The sequence below is a fragment of the Sardina pilchardus genome, chromosome 3 (assembly GCF_963854185.1).
Source record: "Sardina pilchardus chromosome 3, fSarPil1.1, whole genome shotgun sequence".
Taxonomy (NCBI): Eukaryota; Metazoa; Chordata; class Actinopteri; order Clupeiformes; family Clupeidae; genus Sardina; species Sardina pilchardus.
The window spans coordinates 34,289,335-34,316,866 of record NC_084996.1 but is presented as its reverse complement, the minus strand read 5'-3'; the positions used below and the strand labels follow the sequence as shown (position 1 = coordinate 34,316,866).

General features: G+C 42.5%; 1 protein-coding gene across 2 annotated transcripts; it reads left to right on the top strand.

Annotated features, from left to right (window-relative positions):
- Positions 1-102: 102 nt before the first annotated feature.
- On the top strand, positions 103-26,232 carry kat2a (K(lysine) acetyltransferase 2A). 2 transcript variants are annotated; one of them, XM_062532997.1, is made up of 30 exons: positions 103-409; positions 1,213-1,336; positions 1,673-1,818; positions 2,013-2,102; positions 2,225-2,406; positions 2,766-2,957; positions 3,265-3,371; positions 3,688-3,801; positions 4,017-4,153; positions 4,263-4,471; positions 4,995-5,121; positions 5,418-5,528; positions 7,973-8,116; positions 8,591-8,705; positions 10,375-10,408; positions 10,639-10,702; positions 13,180-13,264; positions 13,705-13,894; positions 18,961-19,069; positions 20,373-20,549; positions 20,708-20,909; positions 21,447-21,637; positions 21,781-21,894; positions 23,050-23,182; positions 23,274-23,459; positions 23,611-23,900; positions 24,161-24,481; positions 24,701-24,891; positions 25,061-25,154; positions 25,438-26,232. In XM_062532997.1, exons 1-30 carry the CDS (start codon positions 185-187, stop codon positions 25,624-25,626), a joined length of 4,593 nt encoding a protein of 1,530 aa, XP_062388981.1. In that variant the 5' UTR covers positions 103-184; the 3' UTR covers positions 25,627-26,232. The 2 variants fall into 2 exon arrangements, with proteins under 2 accessions (XP_062388981.1, XP_062388982.1); XM_062532998.1 differs by lacking the exons at positions 18,961-19,069; positions 20,373-20,549; positions 20,708-20,909; ... (7 more) ...; positions 25,061-25,154; positions 25,438-26,232 and having other exon boundaries at positions 13,705-16,129.
- Positions 26,233-27,532: the final 1,300 nt, after the last annotated feature.

Sequence of the window (27,532 nt, the reverse complement as noted above, 5' to 3'; positions counted from 1 at the left end):
TTTCGTTTCAGTTAAGTATTAATAGTCTACTACAATTCCCAGGTATCAAAAGATAGGCATTGCGCATGCGCACTAACGTCAGCTGCCTTGTGGAGACGTGAACATCGCGAAAGCATCAATAAACTTTATTGGTACCCAAAACAAGGAGGGGAAGTGTGCCGATTGCGGGAGTGAGGGCGCTGTTATGGCGGAGCCGGCGTCTCAGGCCTCCATGCAACCCCGGCTACAGCAGGCGCAGTCTGGTGGGACGTCTGGGTCGAATTCGACCACGGGGTCCGCGCCCGGGAATAGTGACCCAGCCAGGCCGGGTCTAAGTCAGCAACAGTGGGCAAGTCAAAAGAAAGCTCAAGTCCGGGCTTTTCCGAGAGCGAAAAAGCTTGAAAAACTGGGAGTTTTCTCAGCTTGCAAGGTATGGGAAATGGCTAAATGTTATCTCGTGCTCAATTTAGCTAGCTTGGCAAAGTCCGTTTGTGTTTTTAATGTGTGCAGCAAACGTTTACGTTTTACAAACAGCATGCATGGATAACGTACAGGGTCCCGGAAAGATTTAGCAAGCTAGCTGCAATTCTACCGTGCTAGCATTTATGATTCTTGTGAATGAGTTGGCTAGCTAGCTATAGCAGACTAGCTGTTTCATTCGCTAGCTACATAAACCAACGTAAACCGACAACCACATTACCATTAAAACAACTCTTCGTGTCAATAGCTCGTCTGTACAATTAATGGCCCTTAAGAAATGACAACCCTGGACATATACACCTTAGCCAGAGGACTGTCAAGGCGAAATGGTAATGATCGTCAACGATATGTTTTCTAGCGTGTTTGCTAGCTAGCAGTTACTGCAAAGCTAAACAAAATTGTATCGAGAACTTAAGGTATCTGTCTGTACGATCACGAAAATAATCATATCTGTTGTTATAGCCTTTTTGACATAAGTTATACATGAACAGTGTTTTTGCCGAGTATTGTTTACGAGAGGCAATGCTCAAGTGCACAGTTAACCGGATAACGTTACTCCTTGCACTTTGGCGAATGACCAGTTGGCTTTGTAGGTGCGAGGTCTGGTCGATGCACCTGCAACGTCAAAATCAGTTTACGTCCTTAATCTAAAATACTCCACAAGTAGTAACCTTGCAGGTCACAGCTGTGCCTTGAACTTAAAGTGATTAGATAATACAGAAGCGTAGTCATGACAAACTACTTTCACGACAGGCGAACGATGCTTGCAAGTGCAATGGATGGAAGAATCCTCACCCTCCAACCGCATCTCGGATGGACGTTCAGCAGCAGGCAGCAAGCCTCACCGAGCCATGTCGCAGCTGCAGCCACGCCCTGGGTATCTTTTCCATCTTTCTGCTCATAGTTACAAGCACACACCCCTACAAGGCATTGTCAGTTTCTCAACATGTACAGTCAAAGTTGCTGAGTATATCTATATAGATATTAACACACAACAAATCTAACACTTCTTAATGGGTCTTAGATGTGGAGGATGAATCTCTAGTTTTGAATCTCTCTCTGGCAGTGGATGTTGACATGAGTTAACATGCTGCATTTTGGCACACCTGTAGATCTCAATCCTTTTTAACTTGGCCAGGTCATGTTTGGGTGGTACATGGTGCAATGTGTTCGGTGATGGTCTAACATGGCTTTTCTCCCACTGGTGATTCAGCCGACCACGTGTCTCACCTGGAGAACGTCTCTGAGGAGGAGATGAACCGCCTGCTGGGGATGGTGGTTGATGTGGAGAACCTCTTCATGTCTGTGCACAAGGAAGAAGATACTGACACCAAGCAGGTGTACTTTTACCTTTTTAAGGTAATTGCACAACACACACTTCAAACACTTGTCATGATTGTGTTGATAGCTTGTGCTGGGAAAAATACTGACTGTATGTGTACATCTACAACAAGCACCTTTATGAACGTTTGACTCAGCATTAACTGTGGTGATGCCGGGTTGCTGTTTTTGTGCTGTACGGTGTAGCAGTGTGTTTTCATTTTGCGTTTTAGCTCTTGAGGAAGTGCATCCTTCAAATGGGGAAGCCCATCGTTGAGGGCTCTCTGGGAAGCCCCCCCTTTGAGAAGCCTAATATTGAGCAGGTTTGTATTTTATTGCTCCGTTCTCATTTATTCTTCTCATGGTGTACTTGACCTTTTATGTTTTGTGCGCGGCACGGTCCCAATTCCCTGTTTGTCACTGTGTTTCTATTCCATGGCCTCAGGGAGTGTTGAACTTTGTGCAGTACAAGTTCAGTCATCTGCCCCCTAAGGAGCGCCAGACTATGTTTGAGCTGAGTAAGATGTTTCTGCTCTGCTTGAACTACTGGAAGTTGGAAACCCCGTCCCAGTTTCGGCAGCGAGCCCAGAAAGATGACGGCTCCGCATATAAAGTAGATTACACAAGGTGCCCCAATCAATTTGTTTTGTTTTGTTTTGTTGTTTCTGTTTGTCAGCTCTTGAGTCTGTTGGTGTTCAACACTGTTGTTGAATTGTTGGTGCTGCAAAATTCAGTGACATTTGAAAAGTTATTTTGTCAGATCATGAATGAAAGTGCATTTAATTATTTATATTTATTTGTTTCTACACTGGCCCTGAAAAGCCCATGCATTCTGATTGGACTCCTGAATACATTTCACATAGAAACACGGATGTGTTTTGACATAAAGTGATTCAGATGCAAAAAGTACATTTTTGCTTTCTGTGCACCCAAAACTGGATTTTTTTTAATTGTGTGTGTGTGTGTGTGTGCATCTGTGTGTTTAGGTGGCTGTGTTACTGCCACGTCCCTCAGAGTAACGACAGCCTACCGCGGTACGAGACCACTCAGGTGTTTGGCCGCAGCCTCCTGAAGTCCATCTTCACGGTCACCCGGCGGCAGCTGTTGGAGAAGTTCCGCATGGAGAAGGACAAGCTGCCCCCTGAGAAGCGCACCCTCATCCTCACCCACTTCCCCAAGTAAGATGCACAACCTCTCCAAAGCCAGCTGCAACAGTGGAACGTCATTTTTGTGTTGTCAATGTGGTGGATTATATATACAAGATATTTCTTCTTATTTGTCTTCTGATGTAAATACATTCTTTTACTTTTTGTTTACTTCATCTGACTCTACCATGTGAAGGAATTATGGACTGTTCTTCATTTGACAGTGTAACTGTGAAATATGTTGTATGTGATCAGTTGAGTTGTGTAGTATTCTTTGGCTGTGAATCATGGCCATCTGCCATCTAAATGTGCCAATATAAGCTGTGATTGTGGGATGCAGGTTCTTGTCCATGCTTGAGGAGGAGATCTATGGAGAGAAGTCTCCTATCTGGGACGCTGATTTCACCATGCCGGCACCAGAGGGGGCACAGCTGGGGCATCAGACAGGTGAGACCGCAGGCACCAGTCATCCTGTGCCAACTTTCAGCTGTCTGAAACACTCTCGTTGGTTTGCTCTTTCTTTTCTGTTTTTGTTTGTTCGTTTGTTTAGGGGGTGGGGGTGGGGGGGGGGGGGGGTGTTAAAAAAGGGGTGTGGGGTGGGGGTGGTCAAATGCAAGATGGTTACTAACAGAACACTGTAAGACAAATGTTCAGTGCATAGTTCAAGTAGAATGTTCAGACATAGAAATGTACGTACAAATCCCAAAATCTGATCTGTTTCCTGTCTTTATCATGTGACTGTGTGTGTCCGTGTCACCTTTAGTGTTGAGTCCTGGGGCAGTCTCAGGGTCTCCATCCTTTACCAAGAGCCTGAGCAGTGGTGTCTCCTCTCTTGGGAGCTTGGGGCTTGACTCTGCTGTATCTGAGCCAATCACAGGTAAGCACCCCACCTTAGTTCAACGAATGGTATGCTTCCTCCTTTATTTCTGCTGCCTCAGTGAACTGCAAGTGTACAGCATCACTCTATATGTTATCTAGGTGTGTGTGCAGTGTATGGCAACAGTGCATTGTGGAGGTCACTGAAGGTGGGCTTGTTTGTGTGCTGGGCCAACCTGGCCCTTCTCTTTTCTCTCTTTCTCTGTCATGGTTCAGGAGAGAAGCGTAAGCTTCCTGAGGCGTTGACCCTTGAGGACGCCAAGCGTATCCGGGTCATGGGAGACATCCCCATGGAGCTGGTCAACGAGGTCATGAGGACCATCACTGACCCTGAGGCTATGCTCGGGCCAGAGGTACACACACACACACATAGCGTTATGTAGAAATATTACATAAAAATTCCTACACATATATTCAGTCCATTCATTTTCATCTCCATTTTCATCGTTTGTTCATCTCCAGACCAGTCTGCTGTCGGCCAACGCGGCGCGGGACGAGACGGCCCGTCTGGAAGAGCGCCGAGGCATCATCGAGTTCCACGTCATCGGCAACTCGCTGTCGCAGAAGTCCAGCAAGAAGATCCTCATGTGGCTGGTGGGCCTGCAGAACGTCTTCTCCCACCAGCTGCCCCGCATGCCCAAAGAGTACATCACGCGGCTCGTCTTCGACCCGTAAGTGTCCCCCCCATGACTACACGAGGACCCCTGACCTTCTACTCTGAATCACCAGATGTGCTATCTGCATTCCTAACTCTAAACCAGTCTTGGTTATAAAATTGGATTTCCATAGTCTGGCACACACACCTTGACTGGCTCAGTCACACACACAGTAAACTGAATATGACTAAGCCAGAATGTGGATGTTCTTTTTCTTTTTTTCCTGGAGTGGATGAGTTGCTATAGCAACTGCTATCTGTGATCACAACTATCTTGAGTTCTTGTTGTGCTCTGACAATGGCTGGCGGCTGCAAACCCAGCAGTTCGACATAGTTCATTGAGGTCAATCACAGCTACAGTAACAGCTGCAGTAGAGCAGCTTGCATGCTTTGTTTAGTGCAATTGAGTACCCACATATGATGTTAGCACATTTATTGTGAGACCTTCATGAACTGAAACACAGCAGAGAATCGAGCATTCATTCTGAACGTGAATGTGTGTTGGTTACACTTGCGTTGTGCCATTTTGCTGCCTTCAGGAAGCACAAGACCCTAGCCCTGATCAAAGATGGACGCGTGATTGGAGGGATCTGTTTTCGAATGTTCCCCACTCAGGGATTCACAGAGATCGTCTTTTGTGCGGTCACTTCAAATGAGCAGGTCAAGGTGAGGTATTCGCACACTCACCCACGTATCCACACGTGACATGGACGCAGTGTTTAAGTGTTCTGAGATTTCCAGTCTGTGAAGGAAAGATATGCATTATATGGATCAGTAAACCAGATCAGATTATTGGAACATAAATTTGGACAAAATATTTGGAATTTGGAAGACACATGGTTGCTGAAAGAGAGGGTTTATTGTAATTCAAATCCTCTCCAAACAGCACTTCGCAGTAAAGCCGGCACAGAGTACAGGTTGCATTATTCAGTGTTCCACTCTGTGTGTTCCTTCCACTGCAGGGCTATGGAACTCACCTGATGAACCATCTGAAAGAGTACCACATCAAGCACGGCATCTTGTACTTCCTCACATATGCAGACGAGTACGCCATCGGCTACTTCAAGAAACAGGTGCGTCAGACCCCTCTAGCCCAGGGCTCCAGAGTGCGACCATTTTGGTCGCATATGCAACCAAAAATGTTAAAGGGATATTCCGCCATTTTTGGAAATACGCTCATTTTCCACCTCCCCTCGAGCAAAACAATCGATATTTACCTTGTTCCCGTTCATCCAGCCATTCTGTGAGTCTGGCGATACAACTTTTAGCTTCAGCCTAGCATAGATCACTGAATCGGATTAGACCATTAGCTTCTCGCCTGCTAGCTTCATGTTTAAAAGTGACTAAGATTTCTGATAATTTTCCCATTTAAAACGTGTCTCCTCTCAAGTTAGAAAGTGCAATAAGACCAACTGAAAATGAAACCTGGCGTTTTTCTAGGCTGATTTGACATGGAACTACACTCTCATCTGGCGTAATAATCAAGGCAACTTGCAAACTTACCATAGGCGCAGTGATATCGTACGCAGCATCTGAAAATAGTCCCCATAGACATCAAGCAGTAGTAGTGCCAGTAGCTGCAAGTTGCCTTGATTATTACGCCAGATGAGAATGTAGTTCCATGTCAAATCAGCCTAGAAAAACGGCAGGGTTCATTTTCAGTTGGTCTTATTGCACTTTCTAACTTGAGAGGACACACGTTTTAAATGGGAAAATTACCAGAAATATTAGTCACTTTTAAACATGAAGCTAGCAGGCGAGAAGCTAATGGTCTAATCCGATTCAATGATCTATGCTAGGCCGAAGCTAAAAGTTGTATCGCCAGACTCACAGAATGGCTGGATGAACGGGAACAAGGTAAATATCGATTGTTTTGCTCGAGGGAAGGTGGAAAATGAGCGTATTTCCACAAATGGCGGAATATCCCTTTAAGAGTGCGCCTGAAAAAAATTCTAGGTCAACTGGTGCACCTGACGCTGCTCGGGTGAAAGCATACATTTTTTGCACACGTTTTCATTGTAGACTATGCGTGCAACTTATCCAAACTGTGTAGAAGTAAACCCCCTCTCCTTGGCCCGCTTTCTCGCGCTCTCCCTCTCCCTCTCTCTCTCGTGCGCACTCAATGGACACCCGCCCCTCACATGCTCATTCAGAATCGTGAAAGCAATGACGCATAGAAGACGACAAACTAAAATTATAATAAAATCCGGTTAGCATCATAGCATACACAGGTTTCCTGTTTACTAACAAAACTAGATGCGCGCGCACCCACGGGGCAAAAGACGCCGAATGGCCGGTCTTAACGTTATAAAGTTAACCTAATAACCAGCTGCTGTACGCTATAATCGGCATTTTTTGTATGCCACTGTTGTCTAATTGATGATAACATCTCATTCATGAGCTTATTTCAGAGTTTGTCGTTCGTTTTCATTATTTATAAAACATCGTCTTTTTGGCGGTTTTGGTGGTTTCTGGCAAATATATGCATTACTTTACATTCCTGAACATTCTCTAACCATCGGCATTTCGAATAGTGCCGTTTTCGGCACTAAAATTCATTTTAATCTTTTCACGGAGAGCAGCTGCTTAATGCTGTTCATGGTGCTTTCTGCCCCTTACGTGCGCGCGCATGTTTTCGAGAAATCTATGTATACTGCACACATTTTATTAAAACTCTTGCATTCAAGTTGACTGATCATGTCAATGTTTTCCAACTCCAAGACTCAAAAGGGCTTGTCCCGAGGAGAAAAGGTATTATCCTACCTTGAAACTTAAACACACATGGGGAAGCTGAACAGTCCAACCGGTAGACTATAATAAGCTAGCCAACTATACTAGCCTAGCCTACTTTGTTTACAATATTTTGAGGCTTCAAGCTGAATTCTTCAGCTGACAGCTGAATTAAAGAGGCGGAGTTGTAATATGAATAGTCATGTCATGAATATCAGAAATTTCAGTATATAGAATATATAGGCCTAAAGAATTATATGAACACACACATACACACATATATATGTATATATATATATGATATATATGTATATATATAAAAATCTTTAAAAAATCTTAATAAATGATATGTATATTCCTTATATAATGTGTTTAAAATAAAGACAAACTTTTTCTACGCCTTATTGTTAAAAAATCATTCACATTATATGAAAGGAGAGCGATAAAAGGTGACCTTTTGGCGCTAAAGGCGATGCAAGGAAAGATGTGGGTGCACCTAAATTTTGTGCTGGTGCACCTAAAAAAAAAAGCTAGGCGCACCAGTGCAACCAATGCAAAAAGTTAGTCTGGAGCCCTGCTCTAGCCCTATCCACAGTGTCCATGTTCCTCCTACTCCCTAGTCCCTCCCATTAGGAATTGGGAGTAAACGGATGTGCTTTTTGTCATGCTCTCCTGGAGTGTGTCTGTGGAGAGGATACAGTATGTTCGAAGATGTGCTGGCACAGACACAGGCCGCTGGTTTGATTTGAACAAGTTCTGTGTGACTCCATTTGCGTTGCTCTTGCAGGGTTTTTCCAAAGACATCAAAGTGCCCAAGAGCCGTTACCTTGGTTACATCAAGGACTACGAGGGCGCCACCCTCATGGAGTGTGAGCTGAACCCCAGAATCCCCTACACCGAGCTGTCACACATCATCAAGAGGCAGAAAGAGGTGACCCTCTATCCATGGACACACACACACACACACACACACACACACACACACACAGTGTCTTTAACCATTAATTATTCACAAATATACATTCCAGTTTGATCATTCCAAAGCACATTCAAACGCTAATATGAAATCACATTGCCTTGAGCACACGTCTGTGTTCTAAATGGATATTTTTTGATGGCTCAGTGCTGAGCCTGTCAAGGTAATGCCTCTATGAAAATACATGCTTGTCTTCACTAACTCTTAAGATTTTGGTTCAAGTCTGTCGACCTGCAGTTACACAGAAAGTCTATTCTTGTCAGTAGTGACTCTGGGCAGTTGACATAATGCTAGTTATAGGCTGGAGCAGGCGAATCACTTCAGTATGTGGAGTGTGTAACCGTGTTGTTGATATTCTGTCTTGTGTGTTGTGTGTGTGTATTAACAGTGTATCTATGTGTGGTTTGTTCTTTTTGCTTGCTGCTGCAGATCATTAAGAAGCTGATTGAGAGGAAGCAGAGCCAGATTAGAAAGGTGTACCCAGGACTGACCTGCTTCAAGGAGGGGGTGCGGCAGATCCCTGTGGAAAGCATCCCTGGCATCAGTACGTCTAGCTGTTTATGTTTATATTCTGTTTGATAGTAGTGAGGGTCATTGGGTCCGTCTCAATTCAGATGAGGGTGTTGCTGCACCATTTAAAATGTTGTAAAATACTCTGTTCAAATTCTGTCTTCATATTTTTTAGCCCATGATATCATTTCAATTTTACAGCCTGAGCACATTTTCTGGAAAGCCATGTTTGGGCATGAATGCCTTGAAAAGTGTTATTCACAGCCCAGACTTTGTTGGATGGAAGACGAGCATGTTTTCAGTATGACTAAACCACTAAAACATTGTACAGCATGCTTGTTGGTTTTCTATAATGTTGTAGATTTGGGGGATGAAGTGCAAAGAGAGTGACATTGATAGTATTTTAAATTAGTTTTTTGTTTTTTTGTGTGTACCCATTTGGGTCATTGCTTTTTATTGTACCCATTTGGTATCAATATTTTTTTCCACATTCAATTGGCATGAAAATCTATGTGGGCGAAAGCTATTTACATTATTTTGATTTACAAAGTGCCAATGTTGTACCATAAATTAATATTTTAATTATAGTATAGAGTGACCACAAAATGACATTGCTCTGTTCTGAATCTAGGGCCTTATATAAAATCAATAGGCATGAAGTGCTAACTTCAATGATTAAGTCATTGAAAACATGTTTGTCTTCCATCCTTAAATCTGATTTTTTTCAGACATTTATGCCTAAATATTGCTTTTGAGATGGCATTTTTTGAGAGTGTGATAGCTAGGAAAAGGAGTGGGGTGATGGCATTGGAACTGATCATTTTTCAAAACTCTGTTTTTGGTAATTAAAACCATATTATTATTTTTAATATCTCCAGCCCTCACCTTCCTCATAAAACATAACATTTCTCCAACCCTATGCACCAGTACGCACCTGTTTGACATTTTGCGTGTGGGTGCACTGCTGTGTTTGTTGAGCAAGGTTATAGCCAACTAGCACTAGATGTTTGTTCTGTAGACACACAGACTGGACAGTTATTCCCTTAACGTGACATAGTGTATATGTTTTATAGCCAGTAGATGTCTCTTTAACAACGTTTGCCATGGTGTCATGGTTGTGTGAGTGTACCAGGAAGGCCTTTGATTTTGGTTCAGGAAACGGATATATTGAAAAAACAAGTGTGTTTTCATGTTTTTTATTTTTGGTTTTAAATGGAAGAAGGAATTAACAAGTTATACGCGTTCCTAAAATTATTCTCAAATCAAATGAATGACAATGCAGCTTGTCCTTCATGCTTTTCATTTATAAATGGTATGCTTCCTTTAAACCTTTTACTAACACTTAAATTAAAAGAAAAAAAAATAAAGAACGAACTTTCAAAAGATTTCCCTATTACATCTAAATAGTGATTAAGCCTACGAGATGACTCCTTTCTCATATCCTGTCATGGTCCAAGAGGAAGAGGTCTTGTGCCATCTTGTGGACTTGAGAAGCAGTGCTACTGGAGTGGGCATATGCGCTAACTATGGAATTAGAACCCTGTTATTGAATAAGTAAACTTTGCAATACTTGGCACCACTTTATATAAAAAAAAATGTCAGAGTCATCACTCAAAATATCAGTCAGTCAGAAGCATTTTTAATGTCCTAGTGTAAGTGTTCCTTAACCATGCTGCTCCTCCCCTTTTCCCCCTTTACCCCAGGAGAGACGGGTTGGAAGCCTGCAAAAGAAAAAGGGTGAGACTCTTTGAATGAGGAACCTTTGTGAATAACACTTTGAATATGACCTAGATCTGAATGTCAGCTAGCTAGTTAACCCACTCGTGCTACCGTTCATTTATGGGTTATTGGAAATCTTGAAACGTATGAATTATTCAGACATGCATCAGCAGCACATTCTTCAGTGTGTGTGTGTGTTGAGATGTGTTGTTACGGCTCTTTTACATGTGTTCTCCTTGATCCTGCAGAAAGGAGCTGAAAGATCCAGACCTGCTTTACAACATGCTGAAGAATCTCCTGGCCCAGATCAAGGTATGAAAATATCCTCGGTGATGTAGGGCTCTAGACTAAAGCGGTGTTCACACCAAGATAAGAAAAGTATCTCCTCATGTCAATGAATGTGATGGGTTCTGATTGGCTGTTAGCTTTTTGCGTGCTCAAAATCAGTCTGAAAGTGATCCCCAACAATATCGTTCATGTCGTTATCGTTGTAGTTTATGTGTGAACCTAGTCATTCATATTACAGTTTTTCTCAGTCGCTTTGGTACATTTCTCGAATCATCCTTGAGATTTGCTAAACAGTAAGTGCATTTCTCAAAAATATTTGTACAAGTGGCAAAACCCCATGGATTACCTGCAAAAGCCAGTTTCTTGCTCAAAATCCTTAGTCCATCTCTCAAAACTAAATATTTGTGTCAATGAACATGTCAGTGCATCAGATCAGAATGACAAGTCCTTGTGTCATTGAGTACGAATAAGGTGCTGTGTCCACCAAACGTGTTTTTTGCGCCGACGGCGACAATTTTCAATATAAAGTCTATGTAGCTCAGTGTTCACAGCACCGAGCGCCCTCGGCGGAAAAAAGCTCTCGGCGCTGACCGTTTTTTACCGCAGCGCTCAGAGCGCTCAAGTTGAAATCAGCGCCGGGCTCAATGTCACTTCTCGTTATAAACCGTCTCTGGTTTTGGTAACTTAGCAACAATAAACACTTATCGAAGCGCCGAGAAAAGGAGGTTGAGGGCGCTCTGGCTGTAAAAAACGCGTTTGGTGGACACAGCACCTAAGACAGTCAAATGGCTTACTGGTAGTCATGTTGTCAGTATAACAGTGTACTCTGGAGGGATGTTCTGATGTAAGCTATGGCTACAATTTTGATGACAATATTTGTAAATTGTAGGTTACACCTTAGTATGTGGGAGTTTGATCGACAATATTCACATTTACTCTTTTACTGTTTTTTACTGTAATTTGTTGACAGACGCTGTCATTGTGATACAGAAAGGAAAAGACAGCACTGCATAGTACATTAAGAAAAAAAATGATATAAAGTAGAAATTTGACCATAGGATAATCTCCTTAGGGAAAATTGTATATGCATTAGGGATGGCGAAAACTAAACATTTTCTTGACCGACCACCGAGGCTCATTAGCCGGTTGAAACCGGTTAACCGATTCGTTTAAAATAAATTATGCTTTTTGAAATAACAGCCACGCAATTTCCCAACTCTCATCTCTCTGTCCCACGCTCATAGCCTACACACAGCCCCGGCGCCGCCCTTTCACTCACGTCACTTTTTAAAATCCTGCAGCGCCGAACATGAGTCCTGCAAACCAAGGAGCTTGTAAGTGGAAGACAAATGGTTCCTTTGCTCCAAAAATGGTTTGGGTACATACAAGGTGATCGCGTTGCAAATAAAGGCTTTAGTCTAGCGTTATTAGAAGCTCATTTGAAGCTGAAATGGCCGCGGTTCACTTATGAAAATGACAGCTCCGAAGAGACGCAGCTTAGTTTGAGGAAGAGCTAACAATAATAACGAAAGATGATCATTACCTTATCTGTTACCATTGATGACCCTTCCTGAAATGATGATAAGATGTATATGTCTTTCCAAATCTAAGCCCATCTTATGCGGAAAGTTGCCTAGACTGCAACACGATAACACCGATGGATAAAATAGCGCACTTCCAGATTGCAAAAGACGCACCGGCCACCGCTGTGACCTCGTGCTAGGCCCTAGCCTACAAGCAGGCGTTATGAAAAATTGAGTGTGAGGGATAATTTGTTAACTTCACGCAAAAAAGATCTTCTTGGAATGAGATGGCTAGCTGTAGTAGCGTTTAGTCCACTGTCTTTAGCCTAATTTAAAGATGCCTCTTTTTTTCTTTTTTTTTTAACCGACTAGCGACAATTTTGGTCGGCTAACGTGGATACGGTCAACCATCGGTCAAACAGTCACCGGTTAACATCCCTAATATGCATTACTAATTACAGTGCAGTCTTCCTACACCTCCTGACGTTCCTGTCTTTTGGGCCACAAATTCTCATATGACAACATGTTCAACCATTTTGCATGTAAAGACTTATGTCATGAACTGATGGGGGTGAGACTATTCAGCAGAGAATTGTTCATAATAATTTGCATGGATGTACCAAAACATTTACAACTTGCTCAAATAAATGAGAAACTGCTTATTTGATGTGCACAACTGACACAATGATGTGAAGATTGAACAGGTAGTTTTTAGAATTTCAATTCTGATCTGAGAAATGTACCAACGCGACTGAGAAAAACTGTATCAAGAACAATATTTGTTTATTCCTAGTGGTACTCCTCAATTGTAAGTCTACTGTGTGTGTGTGTGTGTGTGTGTGTGTGTGTGTGTGTGTGTGTGTGTGTGTGTGTGTGTGTGTGTGTGTGTGTGTGTGTGTGTGTGTGTGTGTGTGTGTGTGTGTGTGTGTGTGTGTGTGTGTGTGTGTGTGTGTGTGTGTGTGTGTGTGTGTGTGTCAGACCCATCCTGATGCTTGGCCCTTCATGGAACCAGTAAAGAAGTCGGAGGCTCCTGATTACTATGAGATCATCCGGTTTCCCATTGGTGAGCATGTGCTAGCCTTTTCTGTTTGTCTAATGAAGGAGTGGAAGACTTGCTGCATTATCATCCACACAGGTTTATGCCTGTCCTCCTCTCAGTTTACTCACTTTTAATGGTCTAGGTTGATTGGACAAAATGATTAAATTTAGAGCACTGATTTGACATACACATAAGCCAAACCCCTTATGAATGCGTAACCAGGAAAGATGTGATGGAAGAGTGCTTTGTCATTGACATGGAGCTCATCTCAGCAGCCATTATTGGGCTGTTGGCAATGTGGTAGAGAAGTAATGTATATGGACTTATCATTTTTGGCTCTCTAGCTGTAGTTAGACAGACATGAAAGCTGCTGACTGAAGCCTAGTATGTGTGTGGAGTGTAACCCATGGCCTTGTGTCCCCACCCCACTTGCCCTCCCCCTCATGTTCGCTGCCCCCCTGCAGACCTGAAGACCATGACGGAGCGGCTGAAGAACCGCTACTACGTGACCAAGAAGCTCTTCATTGCCGACCTGCAGCGCGTCATCACCAACTGCCGCGAGTACAACCCTCCCGACAGCGAGTACTGCAAATGTGCCAACACCCTGGAGAAGTTCTTCTACTTCAAGCTCAAGGAGGGTGGCCTCATTGACAAGTGAGGAGGAGGAGCCCTGGGCTGGGCTGGGCTGGGCTGGGCTGGGATAGGTGTTGGATCAGGCGGGCGTGGGTGGGATCAGCGGTCATCAGTCGCTAAAGAGGGACCACTGAGCTGCAGCACAGGAATACTGTTCATGACCACAACACCACTTCAGCCACTCGTCGGCACACATAGCAGTGCTGTCTCTCTCTCTCTCACACACACACACACACACACACACACACACACACACACACACACACACACACACACACCTCTATGATGGAATACACACTCTCTTTCTCTCACTCTGTCACACACACACACACACACACACACACACAGTGAGGCACACAGGCTCTAGGAAGTTGATCTAAATGTGTTTACATTTGCCTATTTAAACAAATGTATCTTTGGGCATATATCTATATGTGTGCATACATGTTAAGACGTGTGCAGACAGACACAAGTGTAGAATAAATAGTCGGTGTAAAAGACGGTGAATCCAATACGACTGTCCTAATGGACAGGGTATTGCCTGTGTGTGTTCCATGTGTGTACATGTGGAGGTTTCCTCTTATGTCACTTTGTATAGTGAAGCGTTTGGGTTTTTTTGGTCTGTTTGTTTTTTTACTGTTTTGGACTCCTGATGCCAGGCTACCAGTGCTGGACTTAAGGAAAAGGACAGTCACCATCTCCCTGTACATCATTTTCTTACTACCTTTACCATTCTCGTCTGTCTGTCACACACATAAATACATACACACATACATACATACAAACTATGAGTACAAACGTGTTTACTGTCTTCTATAGTTTTCAGAAATAACAATACACACCACACACTGGTTGTTAGATTATCAGGTCATCTTGTCTTTTATGAAGCTGTCATTGACAGAGGCATCATCTGTGTCCTACACAAACTGAAAGGGGTTTATACTGAGGAGTTTAACTCATCAAGACTCCTTAAGTCTTTTGAGTATGTAGAGGTTGTCACTTGAACACTGGACTTTGGAAAAGGAGTATCACTTTAATAGGGTAGAGAAAAAGAAACGGTAAATGGTCTGTTACCCAGAATTGGATGCTTTTCCCCCCTCTGTATGAGGAATTCCAGGCCTTCTGTCGTAACATCCTAACGAAATGTTATCCCATGAGAGGATATGTGTCGTCCTGCAAGAATAGACTGTCTTTCCACTCAGTAACGGAATTGTTACTCAGAAAGCAAGACCAAGAGTGCACACATTTGTTTTCATATGTAGCTCCCAAGAAATATAATTAGCTTCTTCTTGTCTATATATCTTTTAGACATCCCCTTTGCATTGCATCTCAGCCCTAGTTGTTGTAACCATGTGAAAAGATTCTTATGAAAGTGAAAGGCCATTTAGTTGTAGTCTTGTTTTCCCTCTGGCACTTTTGGTTTTGTGTCTAGTTCACAAGCATTCTGTTTGCTCAGTAGCGCTGCTAGCATATGGTACAGCTGTCAGTCAGGATGCTGGCATTTAGGTGTTGTGCTCTTCTCTGGCTACCACAGTCAGGTGGCACTGGAGTGGTGGTAGATTACATAAAATGGATTTTTTTTTGTCTTCTTTCAATAGTCTCACCATGAGTCATCACGTTGGCTTTTCTTACTGTATACGGACCATTTAATTATTACAAGTTAAGCACTTGTTCATTCACACATAGTTCATTCCATTTCATCATTGGTGTGGTTCAGTTATAGTTATCCGTCACAATCAGATACTGTAGTTGGGAGAGCACAGACGATGGTTAAACCAAACGCATGACTCTAGTAATGCCCACCGCCTCTCAAAAGGAAGGTGCACCACTCACTCTTCAGTCTGTGCCTTGTTTAAAGCCTTCTTCCCACTGCTATTTTATAGTCAATGAACACTTGTCAATGAAAACTTGGCAATATTAAGATTTGTGATTCTGCCAAACTATATGTATCGATTTCGTTTTGTTTCACTTGAACGTGTACTTGAATCATGGCAAGCTTTGAGGAGCTGTTCGGTGGGTTTTTCAGACCTTAACGTTATTTTGTCAGTTCTCCTCATGGTCTCCTTGAAGTATGCTGCATTTCTACTCTCAAAACGTGGATTAACCTTCTCATTGATGAAAAACGTTTTAAAAAAAATTTACAAATTAGGAAAAGAGAAATTCCTTTTCCTCAGTTACATTTGAAAGATGCCTGTGAATTGCTACAGCTTGATGTACTGTACCTCTGTTCATTCAAATAAAATGTTTTATATTAAATATGTGAATTCTTTTATTAGACCAAATTATCAGTCCTATCCTATATGTAGAAATCGATGGTTTTGTCATTCTTTCTCAATGTTGCCAGTCCTTTCTACTTCTCTTGAGCTATAGTGCAATATCCTCTCAAGAGTAGACTTAAGTGAATAACAGAAGATCTCAGGGGTGAGATTGGTTGGATATGATCTACAAATGAACCTCTGCTATGGGAACTTTGAGTTTGATCCTCCCCCCTGTCTTCAGACACAATATCTCCCAGCTCCATCTCATCGGTGACGTACACTCGGATGGTACCTACTGTGGAGTTGACCACAGTGCAGCCTTCCTCCAAAGGGCGGGTTTGTGGTGAAGTGTCCAGGTCCTCAAAAGAGCAGTTGTGCTGTACAGTGAATGGGTTCCTCCACAATGCTACTTTGCTGTGTGCACAGTACAATTTTCCTCCACCATTGAGTGGTATTACACCCAAGTTGGATTCTGGTTTATAGTGCAAAAATGTCAATGCTCCCCTTAATTGTATTTCAGTGAAAAAGATCTGTGGAGCAAGTGAAAGTGGCAATAATAGTTTGCTTTGTTATGAGAATATATATATGAATTGCAATTAGAAAGCATCTTTTAGAATCTGACATGACATGGGGATGAGGGTGGGTGGCAGACTGACCAAAAGCCCATGTCAATAACACACGGTGAAAAGATGGAATACAGTTGGGGAGTACCCATCGTCCACACTGCTCTGATCTTTTGAGCCCCTAAAATAAAGCGATTGTTGGTAATGCTGCTGCAGGGTTGTGTTCTTGATACAGCTCATGGTTCCCATCTTTGTCTACAGGAATAATTAAGCTCTAGGGCTGTAACTAATATTCATCTGTTGTTCTTATTGATAAAATGTCAGTATTGAAAGAATTGTTATGACCACACACCAAAGAGAGTTTACTGTCTGAAAATATTCAAGTTTAAAAAAGTTGTGGTGTTTGCCAAAATAGCCTGTGATTTAATTATTAGTTAATTCCTGATTAATACTTAATTTCTTTAATCCCTTTTCCTGACTTCTCTGTTTAACCTAATGAGTACTCAGTAGTGTATAATTATTAACTTCTGTCCTCATCTCAACTGAAATTGGACAGTTCTTTCTGATGAGATTGCACAGTACGGTAGCGTGTCACTTCCTCTTTTTTTTTTAAAGAATTTCAGGCCTATTGCAGTCTGTCTACTATAGTAAATCCATGACCTCAACGAATGTGTAGTCTTGGGCCGAATGTAGTCCTCCAAACAGTACACTTGTGAAGTAGTATAGACTATTTAAACATCTCCACCAGTAAAACTAATTTTAAACATATTGACATGTCTATTTGGTGTTTCTAAACACTGCATATCAGCAGCACAATAAGGCTGTGGCTGAGTATTTCTTCTTTGGAACTGATGTGATCCAAAGACTCAAAGTGGACTGACTGACCTGAGACAAGAGTACCCAATAGCCTGGATTCCAACCGATCCTGATTACTTGTGGGATATGTAAGTGTCTGTGTGTGACAATTTGGTAGTGAAACTGTTTTGTCATACATATAATAAGGGCTAAAAGGCTCTGTGAATGTTAAAGGCACAGTCAGTGATTGTATGTGATTTCAAGCCCATAACATTTTTTGTTACATTCAGCAATCATCTCCTCATGACCGAGTTGAGTGAGTGCATGTGTTGCCCATTCTGTGAGTACACTGTAAAACAACAACCTGGTCCCTGGCTCTGAAAACTGGAAACAAGCGAAGGCCTGTCCCCCAAACAAAAACGAAACCATGCATGCAGTTCCTTTGGGAATACTGAAGGGAGGGGTAAGCTACCTTTCTGGTATGTTGCTGTTGGTCCTTAGTTAAAATATAATGATAACCACTTATATTTTTGGACAAAAGTGGCTGATAATACACTTGAATATTAACGTAAACAGAAACAAACGTGACTTCCTGCACAATCGCTGACTACACTTTTACGGGAAAAGAGATGTAGAGTTACATCCAAGCAATCCAATGACCATGAAGGAGTTTTTCTCATGAAATGATATGTCTAAATAGGCCGGTCATTTTGAGGAACAGAGATTCATTTTTAGGTGCCGATTAATGCCTGAAGTGGGTCTTTCACAGAAACACAAAGAGTGGCGTACATTAACTCAGCTCCTGTATTAGTGAAAGTAATGTTTAAATGGCTGTTAAACAACAGGCTATTAACTCAGGTCAATTATTGTCTGTGTTAAATTGATGTCTGTGTTCTCGATTTCACAGTCTAGCAGTTACAGTTTCCTTTTACTTTGAGGAAAAGAGTGATTCTAAGTTTCCCTTTCCTTATTGGACGGCAGGTCGGAGTGGGGCCCTCTGAGGGGATCTCTCAGGTCCTCAACAACAGGCTCGTTCTCAATTCCTCTCTCTATTTCTCTTCAGCACTCAAAATGTTCAGGAGAAGATTACAGTTCTGTGCAACTGGCATGCACCAATCTCTGTAGTAGTTATGTGTGTGCATTTTACAGGCAGATTGAACAGAATCAAAGTAGTTCTGGAATCCTCACCTCACACAGAGTCACTGGTCTGTGATTTTGTTTGTGTAGGCCAAATATACTGTATATATACTGTACATTCCTCACTGTCTGTAGGTCAATATACCATATGTATTATATGTACCAACCTCATGTAGTCATTGGTGGGTGTTTGGCTAGCTGGCTCATGAGTGGATAACATGTGATGGTCTGCAGCAGCACTCTGTCACTTCCTGGTGTGACTCCGCTCGCTGGCTGTCCCTCTCTCCCCTGCAGGGGCCCCTGTGTGTCATTATCGCTTTCGTTTCTCTGACAGCCTCGAGCAGACGGCCCCTATAAAACACAACAGAACCGGCTTGGTCCTCACAGCTGAGCGTCCAACTGGCGATCCAATCCACCCCTGTCTCATCTGTGAATCTGAAAGGGTAAGAGGGTAATCATTCATAGTGTGACACTAGCTCACAGTGAACTAGGATCAAGGAGCGTGTGAGGGCTCACTTGGGCAGTCTTTTGTTTACAACTTTGGCAATCCATGGTTCTTGGAGTGTGCTGGACAGAGTTTATGGCTAGAAGTTGGTCAGTTAGTATTGGTCAGTTCTGAACCCCTGCTGCCATCAATGTCGGCGTACAGATTTTTAAATCGCTCGGTGCTAATGGGGTTTAGAAGAATAGATCTGACTTTCATAGCAGCTTGGTCAATTGTATGGTATGGGGAATTATATGTACTGTATAGTATACTGTAAACTTTAGGTTTATGAGACAGTGTCCTGTGACGCATGTTGTCATCACTTGTATGTGTTGTGTTCTATAATATCACTTCAGGATTGCAGGATTTCATTTGCTTTGAAGATGTGGAAACTGAAAGTTATGGAGAGTTTTGTTTATGGTGAATAGAAAACAGAATTAGGACAGGAACAGGATTTGACATTTATCTCCAGATCAGACATCACATTCATGAATCAGCTGCATTAGGTGATTAGTGATTGTTGTTATGATTATGGCTATTTGGCAGATGCCTTTGTCCAAATCTTGTTGTGTCTTCATTCTCTTGGTAAATGGCGTAGCTGCTTCCAGTAGTCTGCTACCATTTATTAGATGCCCATACGTCAACAGTGTATATCTTGCACTGAGTGAAACTCCCCTTGGCAAAATGGCATGGCATCACAGCCACCTCTGCCAGTGATGGGCCCCACTAAGTGGTGTGTCCCGCCATGGGCGTTCCCTCTGAGCTCCTCCCAGCCCTCACCTCTGATGCGTCATGAACCGCTTGCTTTGTCTGTCAAATGTGTGTGTGTTGTTCTGACAACTTGTGATGGATAATATTATGCCCTGGATTTGAATTGAGAAGTTACTGTTAGCTATTGTGAGTTGAGTATATACTAGGTATCCTACAACATGACATCTCATCTCTGATGCAACTTTATTGTACTGTTATTTTTAAGCCAACTTGAGCTGCATTTTATGTATGCTTGTTTTTTTACCAATGCTTTGCAGGCATTCTCACCTGATGATCTGTGAGGGATTTTTTAGACTTCCTCGGCAGTTGTTTAATAAAATTGTTAATTATGATCATTTTTGTTAACCATGAGATTTTCCATGAGATTTGATTGCAAATGTCAAATAATTAGATAGATAGATAGATACTTTATTGATCTCCCAGGGGAAATTCCCCTTGAATCCCCTACCCAACACGCGTGCATTAAGAGCATTCCCTGTGGCCCATGGTAGATGGAGGATTTAGGGCTTCGGAACTATCAGCGTGAAGTGGTTGAGCGGGCGGTGAAGGGAGAGAACATCATCATCTGGCTGCCAACAGGTGGTGGAAAAACCCGCGCCGCCGTTTACGTTGCTAAGAAACACCTGGACACCACGCCCAATGCCAAGGTTGCTGTCCTCGTCAATAAGGTATGACTCTCAGGTGTCCTACTTCCCTCATCCGTTCTCCCACGCAGCACTCATTTTACAAACACATTGGAGATTGATGTAAGAGAATCCTTGCATAGCAACCTATTTCTGAGTCAAAAAGACTGGACATACTGTACTATATCTCTGTTCCTGCGCAGGTGCACCTAGTTGACCAGCACTATAACAATGAGTTCAGCAGTCCCCTGAAGAGGTACAAAGTTGTGCCCATCAGTGGTGACTCAGACGAGAAGAACTTCTTTGGGTGCGTGGTCAGGGACTCACACATGGTCATCTGCACAGCACAGATCCTCCAGAACGCCCTGAGCAATGCTGAGGAGGAGAAACACGTGGAGCTCACAGGTGAGAGGATGAACCTTACCAATTTGATATACATATATGGTGTATGTCAAACATATGGAATATTAATCACATGGTATACTGAATCTAGCCCATATGCTACATAAAGGAGTATTCCTCTCACACGTAGACACATGGGAAGTTCAATAAATTCACTAAACTTAAAATGGCTATGATTAGATCTTCATGTAGATATTGGGCCTATACATGCATATTTTCAAGGTATTTCATATTGTCTTGACTATTGATTTAAAGGTCAAAATTATGACACACATACAGGTTTTTCCATACTGTCTGTGGGTTTTTTCTTCTACATTTTCTAAGACAACAAAAAAACAAATTATATTTCAGGCCACAAATTATGTCTAAATTAAAATGGGAACAGTGGCGTTTAAACCCTTTGGTGTATAATTTTGATTTTCTATAAAGCCACTACACATACTGTAGCTGTGATTGGAGGAGTGCCAGAGAGCTGTAGATCAGCCGTTCAGGAGGCAGCATGTTGATAGATGTTTGTGATGTTTGCTCTTCTGTGTGCAGACTTCACACTGCTCATCATTGATGAGTGCCACCACACAAACAAGGACAGTGTGTATAATATGATCATGGGCCACTACCTCAAGCGCAAGATCGAGGGCGAGAGACGACTACCCCAGATCCTGGGCCTCACAGCATCACCAGGGACAGGTGGTGGAAAGACTCTCGACAACGCTGTAAAACATGTGCTACAGGTGTGTGTGTGTGTGTGTGTGTGTGTGTGTGTGTGTGTGTGTGTGTGTTTGTGTGCGCATTTACCCCCCTCTAAACTGGAGCTACTTGCCTCTCTGAGCCAATACTGTACATGTATAACTTTGTTTTACCTTCTCTCTTGCAGATATGTGCAAATCTGGATTCCGTGATCATCTCAACAGAGAACTACAAGCCTCAGCTGAAAGAGGTTGTCCCCAGGCCAGTGAAGAGATACGACATTGTAGACAAAAGATCTCAGGTGTGCCTCTCTTCTCTTCTCTCTGACCTCCATCTCTGCATCGGTCATCCTAAGTGACCCCAAATCTTGACATAGGGTATTCAGATTCAGATTCAGATTCAGATAGTTTCCGAGGGGCAATTCGGTTTACACCAACCCATCCATGAAGGGGTTAAAAGTTTAAAAGTGCATTAGCATTCACTTTATAAAATGGATGCAATATTAAGAATAATAAATAGACAAATAAATAAGAAAGTACTGCAGCAGTCAACATCATCTGTCTACACACACACACACACACACACACACACACACACACACACACACACACGCACACGCACACACACACACAGGTAGTCCAAACCAACATATGAATGAAGGCTTGATAGAATGTACATAGAATTAATTCTTTGGTTTGCTCGCTTAATAACACTATCTGTGTTTTCACTGAATTTCAGTTGTGGGTCAAACACTGTGTCTAAGTACGTATATGTTTGGACTATTTGAACATCTTTGCTACGTATTACACTCGGTTTTTGTTCCTCACCAAGTTCTTTAAATCTTTAGTTTTAGACACATTTAGGTCACGGAAGCTGACAAACTCCGCAAGGGCTCTGTCATGGTCAGATTGACCGCCCTGGATAAGAGACAACAGGGCTGAATCGTCTGAAAACTTGACCAAGTAGCTCTTGTCCCAAGATGACCTGCAGTTGTCAGTGTATAATATGAAAAGCCGGGGGGACAGCACACAGCCCTGGGGAGAGCCTGTATTGGATACCATGACAGAGGACATGTTTGCATTTACAGTACATAGACCTGCTGCCTTCTAGAATTTAAAACTAGTAGAGGGATCTGCTCGGGTAGCTTAAAATATGAGGCTACGTTCAATTAGAATGTGAGGCTGCATTTTGTGAACTGAAGTCAGCAAATAAGTCTTGCATGTGATGCAGGTTGTATGTTTATACACCCTGTCAAGAATGAAGAGCTCTGCATCCTCTACATCCTTGCCCGCGTGATAGGCAAATTTTAGTGGATCTAGTTTGTCTGTAGTTAGGGAGATTATGTCTATATGTCCATATATGTCTATATGTCTCAGGGTAGAGTATTTTCCCTGCACACAGGAACCAAGAACAATAGCCAACTTAGCTAAGTCTGTCTCTCTGTCTGCTGCCGTAGGACCCGTTTGAGGAGCATCTGAAGAGCTTGATGAGAATGATCCATGACTTCATGGCTGGAGAGGAGCTCATCCCATTCCGGCAGTTTGGAACACAGGAGTACGAGGGTGATGTGGTGCAGCTGGAGAAGAATGGTGAGAGGCGCTTTTCATTTCGACACCTAGAGTCTAGTTGGAGTTGGACAAACAATGCAAACTGACTGTGTGTGTGTGTGTTTGTTGTCAGGTGTGATGAAAAAGAACAGACTGTTGTCTCAGTGTGCACTCCACCTGCGAAAGTACAATGATGCTCTTCTCATCAATGACACCGTTCGCATGGTGGATGCTCTGAGAGTCCTTGAGGAGTTCTACAACTCCAAGGAAGGTTTTGGTCTGGATGGAACAGATTTGTTCTTGTCTGGACTATTTGCAGGTCAGAGCAATAACTTGGTCTTGGAAACTGAGTATAAAAAAAAGTGTTTATCCATTGGAAATTAGTAATTAGTCACAAAACAACAAAGTACATTGTCTTCAGTTAAATTTGCAGTTTGATTGATGATAACCATGTTGCTGATCCTCCTCAGAAAACCGTGCAGAGTTGAAGTTTCTGGCAGCTGACAAGCGTTTTGAGAACCCCAAGTTGGTGCGCCTGGAGCAGACACTCCTAGATCAGTTTAACGCCCTCAAAGAGGACAAGGGGGCTCATAGCCCTCAAAGAGAATCAAAACCCACAAAGTGCATCATCTTCTCAAAGACACGCCAGGCCACCCGCTGTCTCGCAGACTGGGTGTGTGTCAATGCCAAGCTGATGGGCGCCAACATCAGGGCTACCATGCTGGTCGGCGCGGGCACTGGCGATACTCACATGACCCAGGTACAGAGACTGTAGACATGTAGTTCTAACATTAGTCCATTAACCCTGCTCACGGGTACTCCCACTCCGCACCTCTAGCCATTAGCGCTAGCACAATTTAACATGTTGTACCGCGTAGGACTGAACATCATTTGATAATATTACTTTTTTCGTTGTATATGATGGCAGAGACAGATATCGTTTGTTTGTCTGTTTCCTGTGCATTTGTTACAGTATCTCTATAACATAGGAATGACTGCTGTTTGTAATTCCTTCTGCAGAACAAGCAGAAAGACACCATCTCCAAGTTCAGAGACAACACCTACAACCTGCTCATTGCCACCAGTGTCGCCGAGGAGGGACTCGACATCCCAGAATGCAACATGGTGGTCCGCTATGGGCTGCTGACCAATGAGATTGCCCAGCAGCAGGCCCGGGGCCGAGCACGGGCTCAGGACAGCGTCTACTCGGTGGTGGCCTCCGAGGGAAGCCGTGAGGTCCGCAGGGAGAAGATCAACGAGTGCCTTGAGGAGTTGACCAGCAAGGCTGTCGCACGAGTGCAGCACATGGAGAAAATGGACAATCTGGAGTATCGGCTCAAGGTCAGTCCTCCACTATCCCAGAGTGCTGCTGGAGGACACAGGCCTGGGTCATGATGCTTGTTATGGACCATTAACCCCTCAATATTGACATAATAATAATATAATAATCAATATAACCCCTCAGTAAATTCAATCTCTAAAAAACTGAATGGTCCCCCAACCTTGTCCTTATTTGAGCCCCAAACGTTATCCAGTCTCTCTCTGTCTTTCATGTGTTAGATAAAGGAGCTCCAGCAGGCTGCTGTGATTGCTCGTATAATGGAGGAGCGGACGAGGGACAAGGCCAAACGGCGCTTCTTGGCCGACCAGGTACAGCTCAACTGTCGGGGGTGCTTCACCGCTGTCGCCCACGGACACGACGTCAAAGTCATAGAGAGCACACATCATGTCATTGTCAATAAAGCCTTTGAGTGAGTATACACGGGAGACTGGGTCATGCAAAAAAGGTCTAGAAATTACTTAATAATATTTCAGTCTGTACAATTTATTTGACAATGTGTAGTTACAGTGCATAATGTATGGTGTGTTGTTGTGTCAATTTGTGTCATTTTGTGTTTTAAATTTGTGTACGTGTGTCAGGATGTACTACACAGTTGGAGGACAGATAAACTTGGGAAGACAATTTGAAGACTGGGAGCCCGGACGGAAGATCTTCTGTGCTAAGTGTAAAAAGGTACATCAACAACTTCTATGTGTCTGTGTCTGTGTCTGTAAGTTTGTAAATCGGTTTAAATGACAAAGCTTTTCTGATATGTCTTTCTATTCTCTGGTAAATGTATATAATAAATGTTTAGAGAGAAATTCTATATTACAGAAGTCATTCTACCTCATTCTCCCTCACTCACTCAGTGTGTGTCTAGTTGGAAGTGTATCTGAATATGTGTAGGTGGAGGCTTGCAAGGACAGCACCCTTCCATAAACAGTAAATCCAACCCCGTTCCTTTTGTCTACTTTAGGACTGGGGGATGGAGATCAAGTTTAAGAGAGTGGCAGTTCTTCCCTGCATACAAATAAAGAGCTTCTCCATCAAAACTCCTGAGGACGATAATCTCAAGTCTTGTAAGAAGTGGAAAGATGTGCCATTTCCAGTGGAAGAGTTTAACTTTACTAAGTATGCCAGTGGCTTGGGCTTTGACCTAGACTGAACCAGCTAATGCACTAACACCATGTTTGCAGGATGGGTGATTGTCACAGTGGTAAAATGTGGTCATTTAATAAGGTGTGAGACCCAGCACCTTATTAAATGACCACTGCACTCCTTTAATCTTTAAGCGATTACTAAATGCAGCTGTTACATGTAAGTGGTCTTTTGAGTGCTGCATCTGCCACCGTGACCACTAGGTGTCTATGTTGTGCTATATTCTAATTGAATTTTCAACAGTTTCCTATTCATCCAGTAGACTATGAGATTGTACTGATTGAATGTCAGTTTGTCTAAAATCTACTTGTGTCAGTAAGTAATCTTAAAACATGGTTCACAAGTAGGAACTAGCCTATTTAATGAGGCATACTCATATTATCCTCATGGATTTTTACATCCATTGCATTTTGCATTAATGCATGAACATTGTAATATTTTAAAAGTATCAATCATGGATATAAACTATGTTTTGAAAGTATACTGTAATAATATATTGCCATGCGTAGTGTGACAACTACTGTCCTTTATTTCATGAATTTAGTAATGCCTCACTATGTAAAATAACTGATTTTCTCTCGTGAATGTGAATAAAGTGTATATTTACCTATGCTCTGGTGCTACAATTTGGTCTAACTGCCTTTGAAAGGGAATGTCCACTCTGTTGAAACAGATTTTCTAAAATATGGATATAATTACTGCTTTGTAGTGAAACTACAGAGTAGATGACCCACCACCTTATCATTTTAGCACACGAATCAACACAAGGTCGTTTGAAAACATTACATGTGGCTGTAATATATTCACGAGAGTATATGTTTTTTAAATTTTTTACATTTTGTCTATAATTTCCTTTAATCTTTCAGGTGAATTTCATCAAGTCTATGCACATTACTATTGATATATAGAAAGTGCTCTATTATTATCACATTCTTTAGTGCTGCACGATGTTGGTAAGTAACCAGTGTTCACAGCATTCCTCAACTACAAAGGGAATGCTGTGTGGTTTTCAGATCTGCCAGCGTTACCATATCTGCTAGGTACATCATAAAACACGTTCCGGTTGGTCTATCAGCCATCACACTTCGCTAATTTAAATGAAGTGTGCACATTCTACTTCATTCCATTATGTGTGTCCAGGTATGAAATGTCCAACGGTTATTTTTAAAATAAAGTGGGTTCAGTCACCTATTTACATATTGTATATCATATGCCATTATCTGCATAATGATATGATCTGGGAAAACCCATCACATTGTACTTTGTGCACTGGTGCATAGTCATGTTGGAAGAAGCAGGGGCCACCCTTGAGTTGGGCTTGGTCCCATAGTTCCAATGAAAGGAATTCTGAATGCTTCAGTATTAGCCAAGAGATTTTGGACAATTCCATGCTCCCAACTTTATGGGAACAGTTTTGGGATGGTCCCTTCCTGTTCCAACATGACTGTGCACCAGTGCACTAAGCAAGGTCCATCAAGACATGGATGACGGAGTTTGGTGTGGATGAACTTGACTGACTTGGAGACTCCTGACCTCAACCCATCAGAACACCTTTGGGATGAATTAGAGTGGAGACTGAGAGACAGTCTCCTCGTCCAACATCAGAGTGTGACCTCACAAATGCGCTTTTAAAAATTCCCATAAACACACCTAAACCTTGTGGAGCCTTCCCAGAAGAGTTGAAGCTGTTATAGCTGCAAAGGGTGTCATATTGTCATACTAAACCCTATGGATTAAGAATGAGATGTGACTGAAGTTCATATGTGAGTCAAGGCAGGTGAGCAAATACTTTTGACAATATACTCTATTTCTATAACTGATTCTACATATGACCTACAGTATATGTTATGCCTATGATAAAGGCATAGTGTAAATCTAGAAGGCCTGCCTGTACTATATACGAACCTCTTATT

Coding starts and splice junctions, on each gene's coding strand:
- kat2a (XM_062532997.1), top strand. CDS start 185: ATGGCGGAGCCGGCGTCTCAGGCCTCCATGCAACCCCGGCTACAGCAG. Junction 410..1,212: donor GAGTTTTCTCAGCTTGCAAG/GTATGGGAAATG, acceptor CTTTCACGACAG/GCGAACGATGCTTGCAAGTG. Junction 23,460..23,610: donor CTTGTCTGGACTATTTGCAG/GTCAGAGCAATA, acceptor GATCCTCCTCAG/AAAACCGTGCAGAGTTGAAG.